At 39.7% G+C, this 19,194-nt stretch overlaps 1 protein-coding gene across 4 annotated transcripts in view; it reads right to left on the bottom strand.

The window, feature by feature from the left end:
• The window catches only part of LOC137174530 (sodium/potassium/calcium exchanger 2-like), a 46,070-nt gene that overhangs the window by 3,910 nt on the left and 22,966 nt on the right, over positions 1-19,194 (bottom strand). For 3 of the 4 annotated variants that reach the window (XM_067579883.1, XM_067579884.1, XM_067579885.1), the window contains 5 exons: positions 8,618-8,716; positions 6,762-6,844; positions 1,391-1,525; positions 1,173-1,262; positions 668-834 (listed from right to left, as the gene is read on the bottom strand). In XM_067579883.1, coding sequence (XP_067435984.1) covers positions 668-834; positions 1,173-1,262; positions 1,391-1,525; positions 6,762-6,844; positions 8,618-8,716 — 574 coding nt within the window. Of the gene's footprint in view, positions 1-667; positions 835-1,172; positions 1,263-1,390; positions 1,526-6,761; positions 6,845-8,617; positions 8,717-12,542; positions 12,594-17,555; positions 17,571-19,194 lie in introns of all 4 variants that reach the window. The other variant, XM_067579886.1, reaches the window with a different exon arrangement.

Raw genomic sequence — 19,194 nt, 5'->3', positions numbered from 1 at the left:
ATGAATATTGTCTACCACATTACAAGCAAAAAATATTCCACAAAATTCCGCAGATTTTCATTCTGGATCACAGCTGAAAACTGTAAAAAAAAATCTGCAGATTCCGTGTGGGCCTGCTAATCAGTAATGTAAATAATTATGGTTAGCTGCAACCTTTGTGGTATCCCATATATAGTTACGGATGAACCCCCTAAAAAAGCTTGTAAGTAGACTTTGTTTCAAGATTATTTTGTCAAAAATCCTGTTCAAGTGTTTGTAACATAATTTTGAAGTTTTTTTATCTTTGGTGGGAACTTACTTTTTGTTTGTTAATGTCAGGTTGCTCACACTGAGCAGCAAAGTAATGTGCACACAGATAATTCAACACGTAACATGCCACAATGACGAAACTCTGAAAAGAACAAGCTAAAGACTAAATAATAGTAAATGGAAATATAGTCTGGTGTATATGCGGACTGTGTTACCATATTACCAAAACTGTTCCTAAATTGTTAATACAGGAACATTTTTTTCAATGTTTAAGTGATAATGGATTTTTTTTCAAGTATTTATGAGCAGAGATGTAGGGAGAGGCACAGCTTTGTGTCATTGTTTCTTTCAGGCATAAAGCTATGACTCTAAAATAAGTATAACCTTGTGCAGACTCAAACACAATCAGGTGGCATACCCAACAGTAATGTCGAAGATGTTGGAGCCTACGGAGCTGGATACAGCCATATCACCCAGCCCTTTGCGTGCCACAATAACACTGGTGATGAGGTCAGGGATGGAGGTTCCAGCTGCTAATATAGTCAGGCCCATAATCTCCTCTGTAATCCCAATGGTCTCTCCAACCTGCAAAAAAAGAAAAAAAGGAAACTAAGCTTTGGGGTAAATAAAACCTAATCTGTTGTTCCAGCTTTTTTTAATTTCCTAGTGATGGTTGAGGTGAAAAAACTCTAGCTTTGACATGACATTTGTCTTTACCTGCAATCTCTTTTTTTTTGAATGAGACAGCTGTAATTATTAATGAGTGTGCGGATTATAGAATATGGTTTCATTTTAAATGTCAGGGATGGAAAAAGGAGAAAAAAGACAGCTGCGTCTTGCCCTTGTTTTTTTGACAAGGATTATGCATCTATGAGGATTTTATAATGCTGCTGTTGTAATCATATTACCAATTCTATGTGTACCTGGTGAGCCCACCACACCATTAGGTAGGAGAAGCCTGCGATCCAGCCGATGGCACCCAGGAAGGTGATGGGGAAGAACTTCTTTGACGACTAGCAGACCAGGAAGAAGAGAGAGTGAGAAAATGGTAACACTTTTGTTGCAAATGTTTTGACTAAGAGAACATGGTCCTGATTAGTCTCAATCTGTACCTCATGCACCCAATTACAAAGACACGCACCTGTTTCCTGACATCAGGCAGCGTTAGCCACAGGGGGAGGACGATAGGCATAATGAAGAGGTAGGTAAACCGCTTGCGACAGGACTCGGGCCAGGACAGGCTCAGAGGCTGGTCCTCTTCCTCCTCATCCTCTGCCTGAGAAGAGACACCAGAGATCAGAAAAGAGGGAAAGAAAGTTAAGGTAACCAAAAATTCATCAGAATCCTGTTTTAAAGCTTGCATTTTGGTGTATTTTCAGTCTGGGGCTGTTTTTCATGGTTTAGTCTAGACCCATTTGCTCGAGTTAAGGGAATTCTCAATTCTACAGCAAACAGTGATATTTTAGACAATAGTGTGCTTCCGACTTTGTGGCAACAGTTTCTTCTTGTGGCCAAATGCAAGAAAATCCCAGCAGCCAGTTTCCATTATCTTGTGGAAAGCCTAACCAGGAGGGTTGTTATAGCAGCAGCATATTTGGAATGAGATGTTCAACAAGCACATGCAGGTGTAATATCTGGGAGTCCACATACTATATAGTGTAAACATGTGGCGTGTAATTTTCCCTTTGGGAATAAATGTCAGGCGTATATGAGGCAAATCACCCACTGAGTTGAGTCATGCTTTTTGCATGTACCTAAAGGGATGTCTGAAAAATTCATTACAGCACAAGTGTGTCCTTTAGCTTGACAACGTGTCTCACTGGGATGTACTGTACCTCTCCATAGCAACTGTCCAGAGAGGCAGGCAGCACTCCTGCAACACAAGCACTTCAAGAGGGAAAAGACAGCACAGGTGCAGAATTGATGGCGAGACCTGGATGTGCACATGCCTTCACTCTGCAGTGACCCTAAGACAGAGGAGTTTGATGACTGTGATTTGGGAGATTGCACCAAGCTCGAAGGGCTCTGCTTCTCCAGTCATCAGGGGCTCATCACTGCTGACTGTACCAGCAGACCCCCCGGGGTCTGATTGGACCTGCCAGTGGAATGCCAAGCGAGCCAAAGACTGTCACCTCTCTGCAGATCGGCGTCAAATAAGCTGTCACTATCTGAAGTTGACAAATACTAAAAGGCAGATGGGCTCTAAGAAAGCCAACTGAATTATCTTCATGTATAGTATTAATCTGCCTTACCTGTTCAGCTTTTGTGCTGATTCATGCAAAAGCAGATTCTAAATTAAACATTCTGGCACTTGCAAACTTTCATAACAAAGCCTTCTGAGAGTGGAAAGATGTCTTAGGTCCCTTTGTATCCAATTATACGGGATGCTAAGAAGCCATGGGGACCTGAAGAGAAGAGGTCCACACATGCAGATCTGATCAGAACACACTGATGAAAAAGAATTTGTCTCTTGCCCTTTTGAGAGTGATGCGAGCCAAGGTGTAAAAAAAGAACAGGCAGAAAAAGGGTGCAAAAGACATACAGAGGGACAGATGCTGATAGCAGATGTCATTCTGTAAATATTATTTTCTCCAGAAGACTATTTAAGTATTAACAGTATCAATCATATCAACTAAGCATGCCCAGAGAGTGAAGCAGAAAGCTGTAAACAGGGCTCCTGCACAAATCATGAATCATATGGAGCTTATCCTGCTGTGACAGCTACTGCTGTTGAGTATTGCCTGGTAACCTTGGTAATCAGAGCTGCTAAACAGCTGCTTGCATCACTTATGCTCAGCATTCTGATTTCTCCTCCTCTCCTTATCCAGATGGCTGTATTGTTATCAGTTAAAAGGCCTAAAAGCAAAAACCTGAGGCTTTATGAAGATCAATTCTGAACAAAACTCACGCCCCTCAAAGACGTAAGGATATCAGAGGTTGTGTATTGACGGCAGTGTCTGCAGGATAATAATAGCAATATCGCCGTCACCTAATCTCATAACAGGAAAAGTCTCTTGATTCAGGTCATTGATTGTGCTGGTGCACTGCAGTTTGGCCTCCAAGTCTTTCATTGATAAGGATACTGTTTTTGGCTGACACTGCACACCATGAGTTTGTCATTTGTCTATTCATGATTTGCTTTATTTGCTTTCTAGGCTGAAGTACCCCATAGAGCCTGTGCTCCCGACCCTGAGTTGGTTCCCAAATGCCAGCCCTTTGGGGGCCTTTCCTGCCCTGTGGGGCCTCAGTTGGCAACACTGCCAACTCCGAGATTAAAGGCACTGACTTTTACCAGACACCACAGAGCTGCAAGGGGAGGTGTGACATTTACTATTTTTTTTCTTCCCGGAGGGGAAGCGTGTGTGCTGGCACCTGGTGTTAGGCAACAAAGCTACACAAGTTGAAATGGTCAAAAAAAAACTGTTCACAAGCACAGCTGCAACAAAGCTGCAATGAAGCTGGAAACCTGATTTTCATTACTTATTGATACAACTTTTAGTATCACAAATGCACAGATTTCAGACTGCAACAATTTGTTAAACTTGTCAAATATTCTTGTGCAATATCCTTGTAGTATTGACACCGTACAGTCTGGAACATAACTCTTTATACAGCGTAACAGCTGTATCTGCACCAGCTATTTAGATTTATTTTTTTGACACAGAGGCTTCATGTGGTTTTGCAAAAAGAAAAGAAAAGAAAAAAAATATTCAAATCAGATGTTATTTCCATCCTAGAACCCATGAAACACATGATACACACAGTATTTTATTCAAATCGTCTTAGCTGTGTTAAAGGAGGTAGGATGAGTCATAAATTCCCGTTGGTTGTGGTTTTCTTTAATTTCCAAGTATTTTATTTAAGGAAGTGATTAAAGGAGCTTTATGCTCTCATAAATATTCAAAATACGCACTGAAAGTGAATATCTTTTATACAGACAATTTGCTGTGAGTCATAGACTGAATGCGCTCATCATTCATCTTTACAAGAAAAAAACATTATAAAATTAGAACTGGATGAATGTGTACTACACATGTTCACGATACAATATTGCTTTCATGAAAAATGAACCCTTTAATTTTTGCTGTTTCGGGGAATATAATATGATAATTTCTCTCGCCACAGCCCTCTTGGGTTTAACAACAAAAAGGGGAGCCAGGAAATTGTGCTAGAAGTCTGCTGCAGATTTTAATTTGACCTTAACTATCCCCTTATTCCCCAGTCTTGGTTGCCAAGGTATCCATGAGGAATTGAACAATTAGTATGACAGGCCCTCTGGCAGCATATGGAGGTGTGAGCTGTTTCCAGCTACTTCCTGGCTGACACAGACAGGTGCACTGTGGGACGGACCTCTAAAAATAGCAGCATGTTAGAATTGGGCATGCCAATAGGCATTGAGATCTTCCAAATTCTGTGAATCACCACCTGCTAAAAGGTGTTTCCGTTTCATCTATCAGCTTTTTTGCCTTCACCTCAAAAGTTTTGAAGCGAGTCTAAAAATTGGCTGAAATAGGCTGCATTGCCTCGATTTTTACAGATGCAAATATTTTCAGCTTCAGGGGAGTGATGACAGTTTTATCAGTAAAGACTATTATTAACTCAGAGAGAGAGATCAATCTGAGAACAACTTGGTGCAGTGGAATAAATCAATACACACATGGGCATGTGGCGAATCAGAGCTCATCTGTAGCGGTTTCTTGTGCAGTTTATTCTGAGATCGTCCTATATGTTCTCACAGCAGTTTGTATTTATAGACTATCTTACCTACAAGGAATGCTTTATCTCAAAGTGCTGCAGTATCCATTTTTTAGGAACAGAAAGGTCTTAGTTTTAATTCAGTTCCTACAACTTGGTATATTAGAACTGTGTTATTCATAGACTGGGCTTTGATTCAAAGGGGGATCGTGCAAGATTACAATGTGTCCCTATAGTATTGTGGAGACCTTTGTATGCAAAACTACTGGCCATATTACAGTTTATTTGCTAAGCCTTTACAAATCCCTGCAATACAAGATCAGTTGGGAAAAAAAGATAGTGAATTAATATAGTGGGTTAGTAGCTTGAGCCAAGGTTAACTGTACCAGATTAACCCAGAGAACAGTCGATTAAATTAGTTTTAGTTCTTGAGAAAAATTATTTGGAAAATGCTGCCACACTAAGTTTTGATTTGAAAACTCATTATGTCAGAGAAAAATAATTTCAATGGCAATACTAAGGATATAAATTCCCTCCGTATCGAAACCCAATTTCTGGTGCTATTTATGGCTTGAATAGTAATTTGTCAGTGGTGTATTCCGCCATTCCCATGTTGGATTCAAATGGTGTGCGCATGCAAAAGGGATTCACAGGAACCACACATGTGAACTCGATGAGAGCTTGTGTCTTTGGAATTTTGCACATCACATAGTTTTGTACACAAAAAGAGTATAACTGCAGCAATTTATATGAACAGTTAAACAAATTGTGTGTCTTCTTCTGTTGCATCTCTTACAGAGTAGCAGCTCAAAATGCGTTTTCTGCTACCAGTGATTGATTGATATGTTATTTCCAATAACACTCTGGGACTTGCATTGTAAAGATGTTATTAATATTATCACCAGCAACCACAGGTGTCACCAGACCAACCAGAACTGAAATCTTGAGCGATTAATCTGTGTTTTAATGTGTATTTTACACACTGTAATGAACTGACAATCAACAGAAAATTACATCTGCAGCTAGTAGAAAAACATTTGTTTATTTTTATCCAATATCTGAAGCTAAATATTTCAAGACCAAACTGAAAATACAACTTTTCGGCCCGTTAAAGAATGGTGGCAGGATTCAGCCTGTCTTGGCTTTATTTTTGGTCGTCTCAAAATAACGAGCGGGAATCCAGCAGGATGACCGACACGCCTGTCTCCTCTTCCTGCATCCTTCTCAGTGTGTGACTTTGAATCGCTGCCCTCTTGCCCCAGGACCGTATGCTGGCCTAGCGGGTTGCTGCATCCCATCGTCATCGCTCATGCCAGTACAACTGCTGCAGGTGCCATTCGGAGGCTCTCCGTGCCTGGCTGTGCGTCAGTGTGTGTGTGTGTGTGTGTGCGCGAGTGTGTTGGTCTCGAGCACCCAGCGGCGGGGAGCAGCAGGTGAGTGAGGAGTGTGATTACAGAACTCAGTGGGAGAAGGCGGGTCTTTGGCAGGTCTGGCTGAAGATGGAGGAACTTGCCCGAGTGCATGCTGGGAAATTATCAGCAGTAGTGACCTGTGTCATAGTCAGTGCAACCTTTGCATCAATCACACTCAAGGTGGAACACAGACACAGATGAGAGATATTAAATATTCATAAATGTCTCTCTAACTTTGATGTCCATCTCTCAGTTTTGTTGCTTTCTCATAAGACGACCTGGTGAGTTGGCTGTGGGATATTTTGGGCTAAATAACAAAGGAATCTGGTAGAATACACTGCAGTTTCTCCCTTTATTGTGGTGCGTGTGTGTGTGTGTTTGTGTGTGTGTCCTTCGATTTCTTACCGTTTCCCCTTCTTGCCCTGCGGTTCCATTCATGGGTGGTGTCACCTCCACTTCCACGCTGGAGCTGTTTGGAAGGTTCTTATCTGCGCAGAAGTTCAGAGATTAATTAAAGTGAGAAGCTGTCAGTGCCTCAAATAGACCTGACAGTGTTAGCTGTTATGACGTAGAGAAAGGTGGGAGACAGCACCTCAGCAATGTTAAAGTTAACCCCTTCAACCCCACAAATTGTATCTAAATGCTTTCTATGTTAAACAAAGTATTATAAGTAAAGTTTTGACTTTATTTTAAGTTTTATTTTAGAGGTAAATATGATACTTTTTCGTCCACTACATATATTTGAGAAGTAAGGTTACTTTGCAGATAAAGATTTTACACAATAAACTTCTGATAACTTATTAAATGTGATACATAGTTACAACTAAATGAAACTACCTGACAGTCTGAAGCTACTAAAAATTAGCTCCACCTCCACCAGCTACAACATGAAATGGCTTCTTACACAATAATGCACCTGAAATAAAAAATTATAAAATGTAGCTTTTAACACTGTTACTTTTGATGCTTTAAGTACATTTTTCTGTTTAAATATTTGTATTTTTACTTAAGTAAGATTTGAATGTAATTTTGTAATTGTAATGGAGTTTATTAGTATTTTTACATTTCAGTGTTGCAATTTTTACTTAAATACACCATATAAATAGCTCCACCACTGCTGTATATAATCATTAATTTGTCATATGTGATAAAATAGTAAGAAAAAAAAGGCACTGAGCCCAAGGTTATGTCTTCAATTTGCTAATTGGTTTGGCTAATCTCAGTGTTTTCTAATGACTCTATTTTCCAACTTCAAGTCAATTTACAGTGTGTATATACAGTCTGTTCCATTAATATTTCCATTTTGCATTCAGGTGTAAAACAAAGTTATGATAAGGGTGGAAATCTTAATGAGACAATAAAACAAATCATTTTAATCTTGAATGTGATGATCAAAAGGTACATTATATGTCTGAGGCTGTTACTATCATCCCTCTCTCATCATATCCTGGTGGCGGATATGACTCCATTTCATTTGAGGCCAGACTTACTTAACAGCCCTTATTAACATACAAAGAGCTGAAAGCCATGTAATCAGATGATAAAACTATAATTGCCGTGGAAATTGCTTTAATCCAAGTGTGGTTGTGACACAATTAGAAAGATTCTCAGATGGATAATGTGACTTGGTACCACTATCGTCCAACACGTGACCTATTTCCTTTACTTGGATGCTGTGATATTACAGATAAAGACGGGATATGCAACTAATCACACGCATCATACACTGAACTATACTGACGTTTAATACATTTGCAGCAATTTTTTTACTACAGAGATCACAAAATTAATTTGAGAAATGTGAGGCCTAAAAAATAAAGTATACTGACATGACTACCAGTCATGCATTTTGATTAAGATGGTAATATGTTAATGCCGCGCTGTTAGCATAATTTTGCCTTGTTGATAAACATCTATGTCTCGCTTTGATTCTGCTGCTCTGACTACATTGTGGCCATGAAAGCGCCTCCTGTTCATCCTTTGGTCCAGTGCTCTTTGAAGTGAAAAACACACATAAATTACACTTGGCAGTGACTGTGATTGATTTAAATACTGCTTGAAGACAACACTTGCAATCAATTTAGTAGTTCTTGATAATGTCATGCTTGTTTAACATCGGATGTGACGCTCATTAACGATTTCAGTCGGAAATCCAAGTGACTAATATATGAAATATTTAGCAGGGTAACACCTACTCACAAAGTTTGACTCTTTCTGAATATGTAGTTAAAAACTGAGGAAAATATGAGTAAGCCTCCTACCTGAACGGCTTGCTACTCCATTGGCCTTCTCACTGTCCTCTACTTGGCATTTCTTTTTAGCGATCTTGTGAAGGATGGATGCCTTCTCTCGAAATTTACCTGCAAAACAATCGCCACAGCGGTTAAATGTGGAGCAGAGCGCTGCAGTACTGCAGCATCTTCAAAGCCTCTCAGCCTCATCCCAGTCAGAGCTCCTTCGCCGTCACCTTTGACCCCAGATGGGTCACTTTTCAAAAGCACAGTGCATACCGGGCGGCGGATTAACACAAAACTGCCATTCAGACAACATTGACAGTCAATATGACATAGCATATCATATACTGATGATCCTGCAATGTCCTGGTCCTTGGTAGAGGCAAAGCCAGCGCGGAGGGAATCTCTTGTGAAGAGGTCAGTTTGTTCTTATACAGTTCTTATATCAGATCAAAAAAATTCACAAGAGATGTCGGAGGCTAGTGGGAAAATACATACAACCAAAGGTTTAGTTTGGTGTCAAAGCAATTCAAATAAAATCTGTATTCATATAATCAAACAGGAGGCGTCTGATTTATATAGTAGCTACTCACTTTTTTTTAGCTTCATGTGCACTCTTGTTTTGAAGTGCAGTTGCTGTGTGCAAAACCTCAGAAAAAACACTAACACTGCAGCATTTAAGACACATCTGCTAGTTGGAGAATTGGAACAGATGTTTAAAGAAAATCACTGGTAGATATATTTTTGCAGATAACATTTATTGATTTCAATAACTGGAAAGATGAAGCTATGACGCAGTGCACTGAATTGTTGAAACCAGTCCAACCAATTGAACATCATGACCTTGTTGCTTACATAAGCAGCATGCCCTCTTGACATTACAAATAATGGCTCACGCAAGGCAATTCTGCCTGTGTTGTAATGACTAGTGATGACTGGCCGCTGGCTTGTGGAACAATGACTTTCCACAAAATCCCCATGGCTCAAAATCCCCACAACGGCACACACACACGAACAACAATACAGTACTGAGACAAGAAGAAATATGATGAACCAAAACCATGTAGTGCAGTTTATTTTGAGTTCCCATGTTAATATTTGACGGCTAGACTGTGAGTTTTGTCTTTTAAAATAAAACTACAATGTCAGATATTTTGTGTTAAACCTACTGTTCATCATTAACCTTTACGTTGTCATGTTTCACTCACTTCCTGTGTGTGTTCGTCTTTGCATGCGTGTCCTGCCTTGTCCCAATCAGACTATTGTAATCAATGTGAAAGATTTTTTTTTTTTTTTTTTTTTCATTTTAAGAGGGCATGGCTGATTTGTCAGTGCTTGACACAGTGACGCGTCGATACGTACTCCACCAAACCATGTCAACACTGACTATGACCTTCTTGCAAAATCATTAAACACCACCAAGTCACCACCGGCCTTCCTCTTGTCTCCGCCATCTCACTCTACATTTCTTCATCGCCCCTGCTTTTCTCACTCGTATCATCTTTCTCCCACTTTGCCTTTTTGTTGTTTGGCAATGCACAGCTCCTCCCTGTCTCTCTTTTTTCAGGCACATACACACACACACACACACACACATATACTGTACATCTTCACAAGACTGCAATCACACATTCCACTATCTTGACATCACTCACCGTAGGCAGTCACTGTCAGTTGGTATGCTAGTGAGTGGGTATTTGCGTGTGTTCATTAATGCAAATGTGGGCATGAGATTGTTGTCTCTACTTGGTTATACAAGTAGCAGGGTTGGGCTTGCTGCTGTAGGCATTGAAAGGAAATTCTTTAACAGTTGAAAAGATCCACATGAGGGTTCAGTAATAAAATATGTCTACCTATGAAGAGAGAGAGCAGTAACTACACAAGCAGTAAAGACAGGGAGAAAAAAAAAAAGTTTTCAGGCTGGCCGGCAAACTGCAGTACAGATAAAATAAGCATTATTATCTTTCTATTCCCTTTTAAGCTAATTATTTTACCTCCAAAAATCATTGCCAAAAAAACTGCATACTAATGATAATACCTGAAAAAATGCAGATACTGCTTTTAATGCTGATGATAGTGTTTTTGTATAATCCTCATGAAATACAAGAGGGGGGAAATGCTGTATCTATAACCATAATGTGTTTTCTCAGCTTTCTTGTCCACTTAAGCCAGTTTCTTTAACTTTATTTTGATTATTTACAGTCCACAGCTTAGAAATTAAATGTACCTCAGTTTTGCTAGGTGTCTGTCTGTCCATCTACTTGTAACATTTACTAAATTTACAATTTAATGTGGTTGTAATGTAATGTGATTTAAAGGTAGCTTAATCACACCATATCGCATGCTGATATCTGCTAACCTAATTAGCGTTAGCAGGAGTTTATCTGTTTTCTTTGCTAATTGTATTTACTGCCTCATTTAATTATGTGGAATAACTAACTGAAATATGTCAATGGATATTTTCATTTACAAACAACAGCTATCTGTGGCTATCTCACTAGCTAGCTTTCACTTCATACGGCTCTCTTGCGTTAGCCGTCTAGTTGGTTGTCTCTTTGTGGCAGAAAGTGTATGAAGTGTCATGGTGAATTCTGTAGTTCAGAGATTACCAAGCTGAAACACAGTTACTACAGCCTGGGCAGCAATACAAAGCCAGAATACAATAACTATACAGCCAGAGTGCAGTTACCTGGGGTTTGCCTTGGTTTTCATCTCTGTTTTGTAGTTTACTCCAAATTGAAAATGCTGTTTTCAAACAAATTATACATTTCTATGACAAAGTATTTTTTTATTTAGTGAAACTGAGGTCAAAAAGTCAGATTCAGGTCTCAATTTACACCAAATATTTGATCACTGCATTTTGCCTGTAGGGTATGGATCAAAGTAGGGCAAACCAAAAAGAAAAATATCATCCAACCAAAGTGCATGAATCAAAGTGAGTACAAAGACGAAAAAAGCCCATCGCTTATGTTTAGACAAATGCTCTAAAACGAAGCAAAATCACATTTTTTTCCTCGATTAAATGACTTCAGTCTATGAAATGTGGGGAAAATGTTTCCTGGGAGGTCCATTTAAGGTGCGCGCATTGTCAGAACTACCCAATTTGCATAATGATGCAATCGCATAGTCTTTAAGACTAACCAAGTCCAGCCCTTCCCTCGCCGTTGTTACACAGCCACTCATCTTCCCTGTCAGCTCTGCCTGTTACGCAACCACTGGGTGGATGAGTCACTCCAGTTTGCCAAATTCAGCAACGTACATCTTACGACTGTGCACTCGCTGCTGGTGCAAGTGGAACCTCCAAGTGAGCGCTGAGGCATGGATGATGTATTTCTCAGCGGCGCAGAATGGAAACAGTGCCAAAGGAGAAAAGAAAAAGAAAAAGAAAAAAGAAAACCTTGTGCTTATGTTTACTGAGCGTGGGGCAGGGGATGGTATGCTGTTCATCTGTGTGTGTGTGTATGCGTGCGTGTGTTTGTGTGAGGGTTTACCAGCCTGCATAATAATAAATGTCTTAAAATTTCACCAAGAATCCAACGTAGCAGTTTGTTTCTCACAAAATAAAACATAAGCAACATATGACTGCAGTTATCTTCATTTAAAATATCTTATTAATAAGTAGAATAAAAAATCCATAAAATCACTATACACAGTAACACACAATATGTACATATTTTCTGGGCAGAACTGAAAATTAAGCCAAAAAAAAATAAAAAAATGAGAATAAAAAGTAAATTGAAAAAAATGGCATGGCTAACATGATTTGCACTTATGTCAGTGAAATCTCAGAGAGGTTGTCCAACTAAAAAGCCAAAACTGTATGTCACAAGCGGAAAAAAAAACAAAACAAAAACAATGGGGCTGGAGGTGCTGTTTCATGATTAAGATGGAGAAAACAAAGAGGGATGGCAAAAGCTGACACAAAGAATCAAGTGAAAACATTCGGGCTTACCTTCCTCAGTCATTGAGTGATAATATTTTAGTTTCCCATAAGTCCCAAGCTCTACAACATCACAGCAAAAGACAAGGGTAAGGCAACGAACACACAGAGAAAAGGAAAAGAGTGAACATGACAGAACAAGACAGGTCCGCTGGATCTACATCATATACTGTACAAACACTCACACAGGCACAAGAAGGTGACATACTGTATACAGAAAGACAAAGTCTCTCCGAATCATCCCTGCATAAGTGCAAAACAAAGCAGCAAGAATTGAATTATAAATAAAATACATCATAGTCGAACAATAACTCAGTCTGATAAAGAGCCTGCCAATGGCACAGGTTAGATGCTATTAGAGAAGATTTGCAAGAAGAAGGAGGGAGGGGGCAGGGGCAGTCAATATACTAAAAAATATATATATAAGAGGTTCATAAAATGATATATTAAAAAACAAACAGAACAGGAAAGTCAGAAGAGATTTTACTGGGTCAACATGCAACAAAAAGATGAGTCCTCCTCTCCTCTGCACGCAAGCTTAGTCAAAGGCTTGATGATTCAGCATTTTATTTCCACAATGAAACCCGAACAATTAATTTGATTCCCTTACTGTAGCAGTTCTTCGTGGTACAGTAAATAGACGGTCAGCACATCTGCATGATGAATTAGCCGGGAATTCAAACCTGCAGCTGAGCGTGAAGCAGCAGAACAGAAGACACCAGACCACAAGACTTCCCACACTGCACTTTATCTTGGAAAGTACAGTAGCTCACAGCCTGGAGCTGCACTCTAACACATGCTGTTCTGCCTGGTTTGACAATAAATAACTAATGGCATGGGGATTCAGTTTTTAGCATTGCTCTGTCCAATTCTCTTAACCAAGAGGTACAAATATGTTTAGAAATATATCAAATATATAATGGTTGGTGTATTACATAATTTTCTACAACAAAATTAAAAAAGGCATTTTCTCATTTATAAGCTTTGTACTTATTTCAATTACCACACCTATGTCCTACACAAATGGACATTGGTTCACCCACATTACATAATGCCTAATTACCTCATTCAAGTAAATTGTTTGGCTTTTATTTGCCCAGATTTTATGATATCTGGATCTGATATTTCTGCCACCTAAATGCTAACATAGAAGGTAAAATGTGTACCATGTCAGTTTAGCGTGTTAGCATACTATAATTTGCTAATTAGCTCTAAACACAAAATAAAGCTGAGGCTGATGGGAATGTCATTAATTTTGCAGGTATTAGTCATAAACCAAAGTATTGGACAATATAATAATCCTCTCCTGATGGTGGCACTAGATGGAAAAATGATTACAACTAATCCTGAGTGGAACAGGGATTTCTGTACCACATTTTATTGACAATCCATCCACAAAACCACAAATGCAAACCTCATGGTGGTGCTTTTAAGTACACATCACCAAAGCAGCTGACCAACGTTGCCATCCTTAGAGCCACACCCTTAGCGTGGCTAAGAAACTGAAGAGTAACAGTGACCTTGATATTCTGCGTACTCAGCAGACTTCACTGTGATCCATTTCCAAACAAAACCAAAGCTACCTATATACAACTAGAGAGATAAATGTTTTCCATAACTTGGGTAAACTGACACTTAAACTCTCTTTAACAAGCATAGATTTCAAGCTCTGTAAATGTTGTAGGTGCGCAGTGCAGTAAGTACTGTATATGCCCACACCCGCAAGCCCACATGCACTCACACTACTATCGAATTCTGCCCAACAGTGGGCAACCACTCCACTCACATTTGAGGGGATTATGGTGCGATTCTCATGCCAAATGCGAGTCTTGGCAGCCCTGAAAACACAATCTAATGAGATGAAAACACGTCCCCTTTGAGAGTGTCTTGCTCATCTGCTGCACTCCCAGACAAGTGCCTCAATCCCGTATGATCAGGCGATTTAGGTTTGAAGTGCACTACCAACTGCAAAGCTGGCCTCTAACTGAGGTTGCTCGGAGGGCAATTAACCCACGACACAATCACTGGCAGCGCAGTCATCTGTTTGCCCTCTGTTACCAGAGAGAGAGAGAGAGAGAGAGAGGGAGGCTTGTTGTCGTTTATCAGGGGCCCTCTTGTCCTTGTGGTGTGACCTCTAAACCTCTGGTGAGCTGTGTGTGTGAGTGCGTGTGTGTGCATGCCCGCTCTGTCTGCTGGGGGTTGGGGTGTCAGGGAAATTCACAGTCTGTGCTGAAGCAAAAAGGCTTTTAACATTGATTCTTTCACCCACCCGGCGCGGGGTGGCTCAGAGGGCGCGGGAGGGGGGTGTGACGTGTGTGTGCGTGTGTGTGTGTGTTATATACGTGTGTGTGTGTGTGTGTTGGTGCTGGAGATGGAGGGATGATGGGTTGGTAGGTGTCGGTTGGCTGGTCACAGTTACATAACATACTGGAAGTGCAATTATCTAGCGAAACAAGTAAGGATCTCTTATGAAATACACATTAATAAATATTAAAGAAATTATTGCTGATTTTAGGAAATACACTTATTCGCTTTCTTTCCGAGAGTTTGCTGAGAAGATTGATGTCACTCTCATATAAGAGTGACATCAATCTTCTCATTTAAATCTCAGCAAGAATTAGCATATTTCCCAAATTGTTGAACTATTTGTGTAAAAAATAAGATCTCCCATATATAGTATATTTTGCATGACACGCCAATCAACATATTGTAATTTTTCATTATAATTATGAAACAAAATATGACTTTTCATCATCTTTTTCTCAAATTCACATTAATAGTAAACATGTAGTTTTATATGCTTTTACAATATACTTATTACGTTATAAATACTGTACATTATTTAGTTAATTTTTAATATGTATATGAAGATGCTTCTCTTTCAAACATACAGGTACACCCTCATTTTCTTAGTGTGTGTTACATGTAATCAAATGCTGAAAATGTTAAATGTTAAGTTGACACCAATAATGAAAAGCGTACAGTAGAATGTCAATATATTATATCTGCATTAATGGAAAACATTGGGTTTGGAAGGTCAGTGACAGCGGTTACATTATTGAACCATGTGATCAATGGGGCCCTGGGTCACCACACAGACAGTACTGGTGGCAGAGGGATGGGGGGGTGGGGGGGACAGTATGGGGCAATCTGGAAATGTTGACCGGATGAGTGGATTCACCTCTCACCCTTTATGGCTATAAAAATAATGGAATGTCATGAGGCTAAAATTGAAAAGTTGTAAGTTTCCTTTTCCCTTTCTCGTTTCCTCATCTGCTTATTAATTTCCTTCTGTTTTGAACATGAATTTGTCCAAATAGATCTCACAATAAATCACGCACATAAACCTACAGTAAGTTGGACTTATTTCCTTCCATGTCTGCATCAAAACCTTTCCCAATGAAACAGTTGGTCAAACCACCCATTGCCTCACCAGTTTAACGCATAAACGCACTGTCTGCCAATATCAATATGTACATGAGGTTTTACAAATATGACCTTGTCCTCTCTCTGCTTGGGTTTTGGCGGACTTGCGTACAATGTCTGCTCAATAAAAATGGCCTCATATCAACAAAGACCACACTGGCACTGTGAGCAATCTTTTCAAGTCTATCTCAGTGAGATAATGATCGGCAGGAAAAGTGTCTGATGAGATCTTTACTCTGTGCCGCCATATTTATAGGGCTGCACTTCATCATCACACAGCAGTGTTGCTGAGTAAACGCAAGGAGTTCATTTCAAATATATCTGAAAATATGGATTAATTCTTTATCTTTGCACATTATTATCAAAAATGCGTATAATTTCATGGAATCACCCCTAGTATACTATATGTCCTGCATACATAAGCACCCAACCTTCCTCCATACTGAGGTCAACCTAAGCTATGGATATGCACAGACTCACCACCAGAGTTCAGATCTATGGGTGATAGATCTTATTGAAGGACTTCAGCTAAAGGCTTGCACTCAGCTTGAGTTGTGAATGCTGTTTTGCGTGGCTTGTTTCAACCATCCACTGCGGGCTCAGACAGTAGAATGAGAGCCACTCTGCCCTTCTCCCTCCCCATCTCTCTTTGTAGTTCAATATTTGATGCCACTCCTAAGTGATATTGTTTGTAGCTCCGCACTGATGGAAAAAGAGATGCGGTGCACTTGTGCCTGGAACTAACTGTACCGGACTATTACATGCCTCTTGCGTGTTACAAAAGCATGCAGGATTAAAGGTGTACTATTAAACTGAAGGACATTCACTATAACAGGAACGAGAAAACTGTTGTTCTTGAACGAAATTTGGATGCTGATTAAACATCTACTGTATCTCTAAAAAAAGCATTTGAATACTTAAAATCGATAACGATTTGGTGTGAACAGCTAATTGTAAAAGCCTGTAGAAGCAAACAAATTTTAGTCCATTGCCATTAATTGCTCTGTCAAGCTCTTATTGACTCTAAATCCTGACAAAGGCCGTGTGAAGAGAAGAGAAAACAGCTGACCAAGTCTCTCCATCTGCCCAGAATACCAAATCATGAACTAAGCACAGCGTTGTCAAGTCAAGACAGCTACTTTACTGTAGGATGTGGCACTCCATCTCCTTCCTTTAGCTGAATGTCTGCAGTGTGAAACACCTTTCAGAGACCTCACAAACCTGGAGTTGAAGGACAATGTTGACAAGATAACGCAAATCTCTCATTTTGGGGCCTACCTGTCTCACAGAGAGCAGCGCTCCAAAGCTAGAACCAAAGGGAGTTCATAAGAGGAGAGAGAGGATTGGGGACAATGGGGAAAACGATGCAGAAATGGTCACAGAGGGTGTCCGGGGAGAATACATCCACAGAAGAGAATGGATATTTGAAGGAAAGAGTCTGCAGGGATGGACAGTACAGAGTTGACATACAGTACAGCAGCGCTTGGGAAATGTATACATAAGGGACATGTCGGCAAGAAGAGTTGCCTCCAGGCTGTTGGAATGAGAACAAACAGATTTTTTTTTGAGGGGGGGGATACAGAAATTAGAGTAACTCACCAGAGTCAGCAAATTCTGAGGGGACAGTAGAAGAAAGAAAGATAGGAAGACAGAAACAGAGCATAAGATAAATCCAGGTGATATTTAGTCTGATAGCGCACATTTAACCATTGATATGTATTATTCCATGATGAGAAATGTACTATTAAAATATACTAGTAAATTAATGAAAGGATTAAAACTTGAGGAATAATTTGACATTTTGTGAAATAACCTTTCTTGCCAAGAGTTAGATGAGAAGATCGATATCACTCTGTACACACAATATGAAGCTACAGCCAGCACTGTCTTGTCACGCTCACGCTTTGTATGCTTTAGAGGAGGTGGTAGGTGTATTTTCTTACCTTTGGCAAGAGCCCGGTTTCCCCCTGTTTCCAGTCTTTATGCTAAGCTAACTTTGTCCTGGCCACAGCTTCATTTTCAACAGAGAGATATGAGATTGGAATCAATCTTTGTATTTAACTGTCAGCAAGAAAGCGAAGAAGCATATTTCCCAAAATTTCAAATTATTCCTTTAAGAGAGGCACACCTGCATGCCCACACACATACTCTAGACATCCACAAACATTAACCAGGGTTTTTCCTGCATAGAGGGGAATGCTGCTGCACACCTGTATATGAAAGCTTTGACAATAATAAAAAAGATCTCTTTGGTTCTGCTGCATTGATTTTGATACTTTTTTTTTTTTAACTGTCCATCGTGACTCCAATTATAGAAATGCAATGGTAAATTGTCTTATTCACAACCTACTTATGTTGCATTAAATGCATTAAAAGCAACTGTGGTGGCACTAGATGACAAAACAACATAGTAACATGGTCATTAAAAGTGAATTTTAGTCAATTACAGATCAAATGCTGCAAGATTAAGGAAGTAATGACGGAGTGAGGAGTCACTCATGAATCTGCTTAGGAACTTCTACATGTTTTTTGAGTTACCACCTTTGCCTCATTTTGAGTCAGGAAAAACCCCCAGAACACAAACACAAACACACACATTAACACGGACACACACACACACACACACACACACACACATCCCTAATTACCCCACTCTGATAGTCGAACAAGTGAAAGGTAAACATTTCCCAGCACTAGCAAACAACCTCAGACTTTCCCTCGGCTGCAAAGCACAGACAATTTATTTTGAGAAATGTGTATGAAAAATGTATGGCTGGAGTCCTGCCAGCTCCCCCGCGGCCCAGCTGAGCTACACTTAAAGCCTAAGAGCACATGAGGACAGGCAGCACAGCCTCCATCTTTGATGGATGCACCTGTTCAACTCTCTCCACGCAGTGAGTGCACCAACAAAATGCTACTTTGCATTAATGATATTGGTAAAGGTGCACAGAAAACATTTGCTCATCTCTGAACTGGGTCGACCTTTATCGGGCCCTTACAGTAACACGGTCAATGAAATCATTAAACACTATAAACACACGTGGCATCTGATGAGTGCATTTCAAAATGTATCCAAGTCCATCATCGCTGCTATATGTTCACTGTAGCTTGTGAAAACATCCAACCTGCTACATGGAAAATTCAAAATAATATATACGAATAAAAATGAAGCCCAAAGTGTTGCTTTTGTTCTCTGTGTTAATTAATTCAATCCTCAAGTCATGTCACACTGTTGTTG

Source organism: Thunnus thynnus, chromosome 22 (genome assembly GCF_963924715.1).
Source record: "Thunnus thynnus chromosome 22, fThuThy2.1, whole genome shotgun sequence".
Lineage (NCBI taxonomy): Eukaryota > Metazoa > Chordata > Actinopteri > Scombriformes > Scombridae > Thunnus > Thunnus thynnus.
This window is presented reverse-complemented; position numbering and strand designations above follow the sequence as displayed.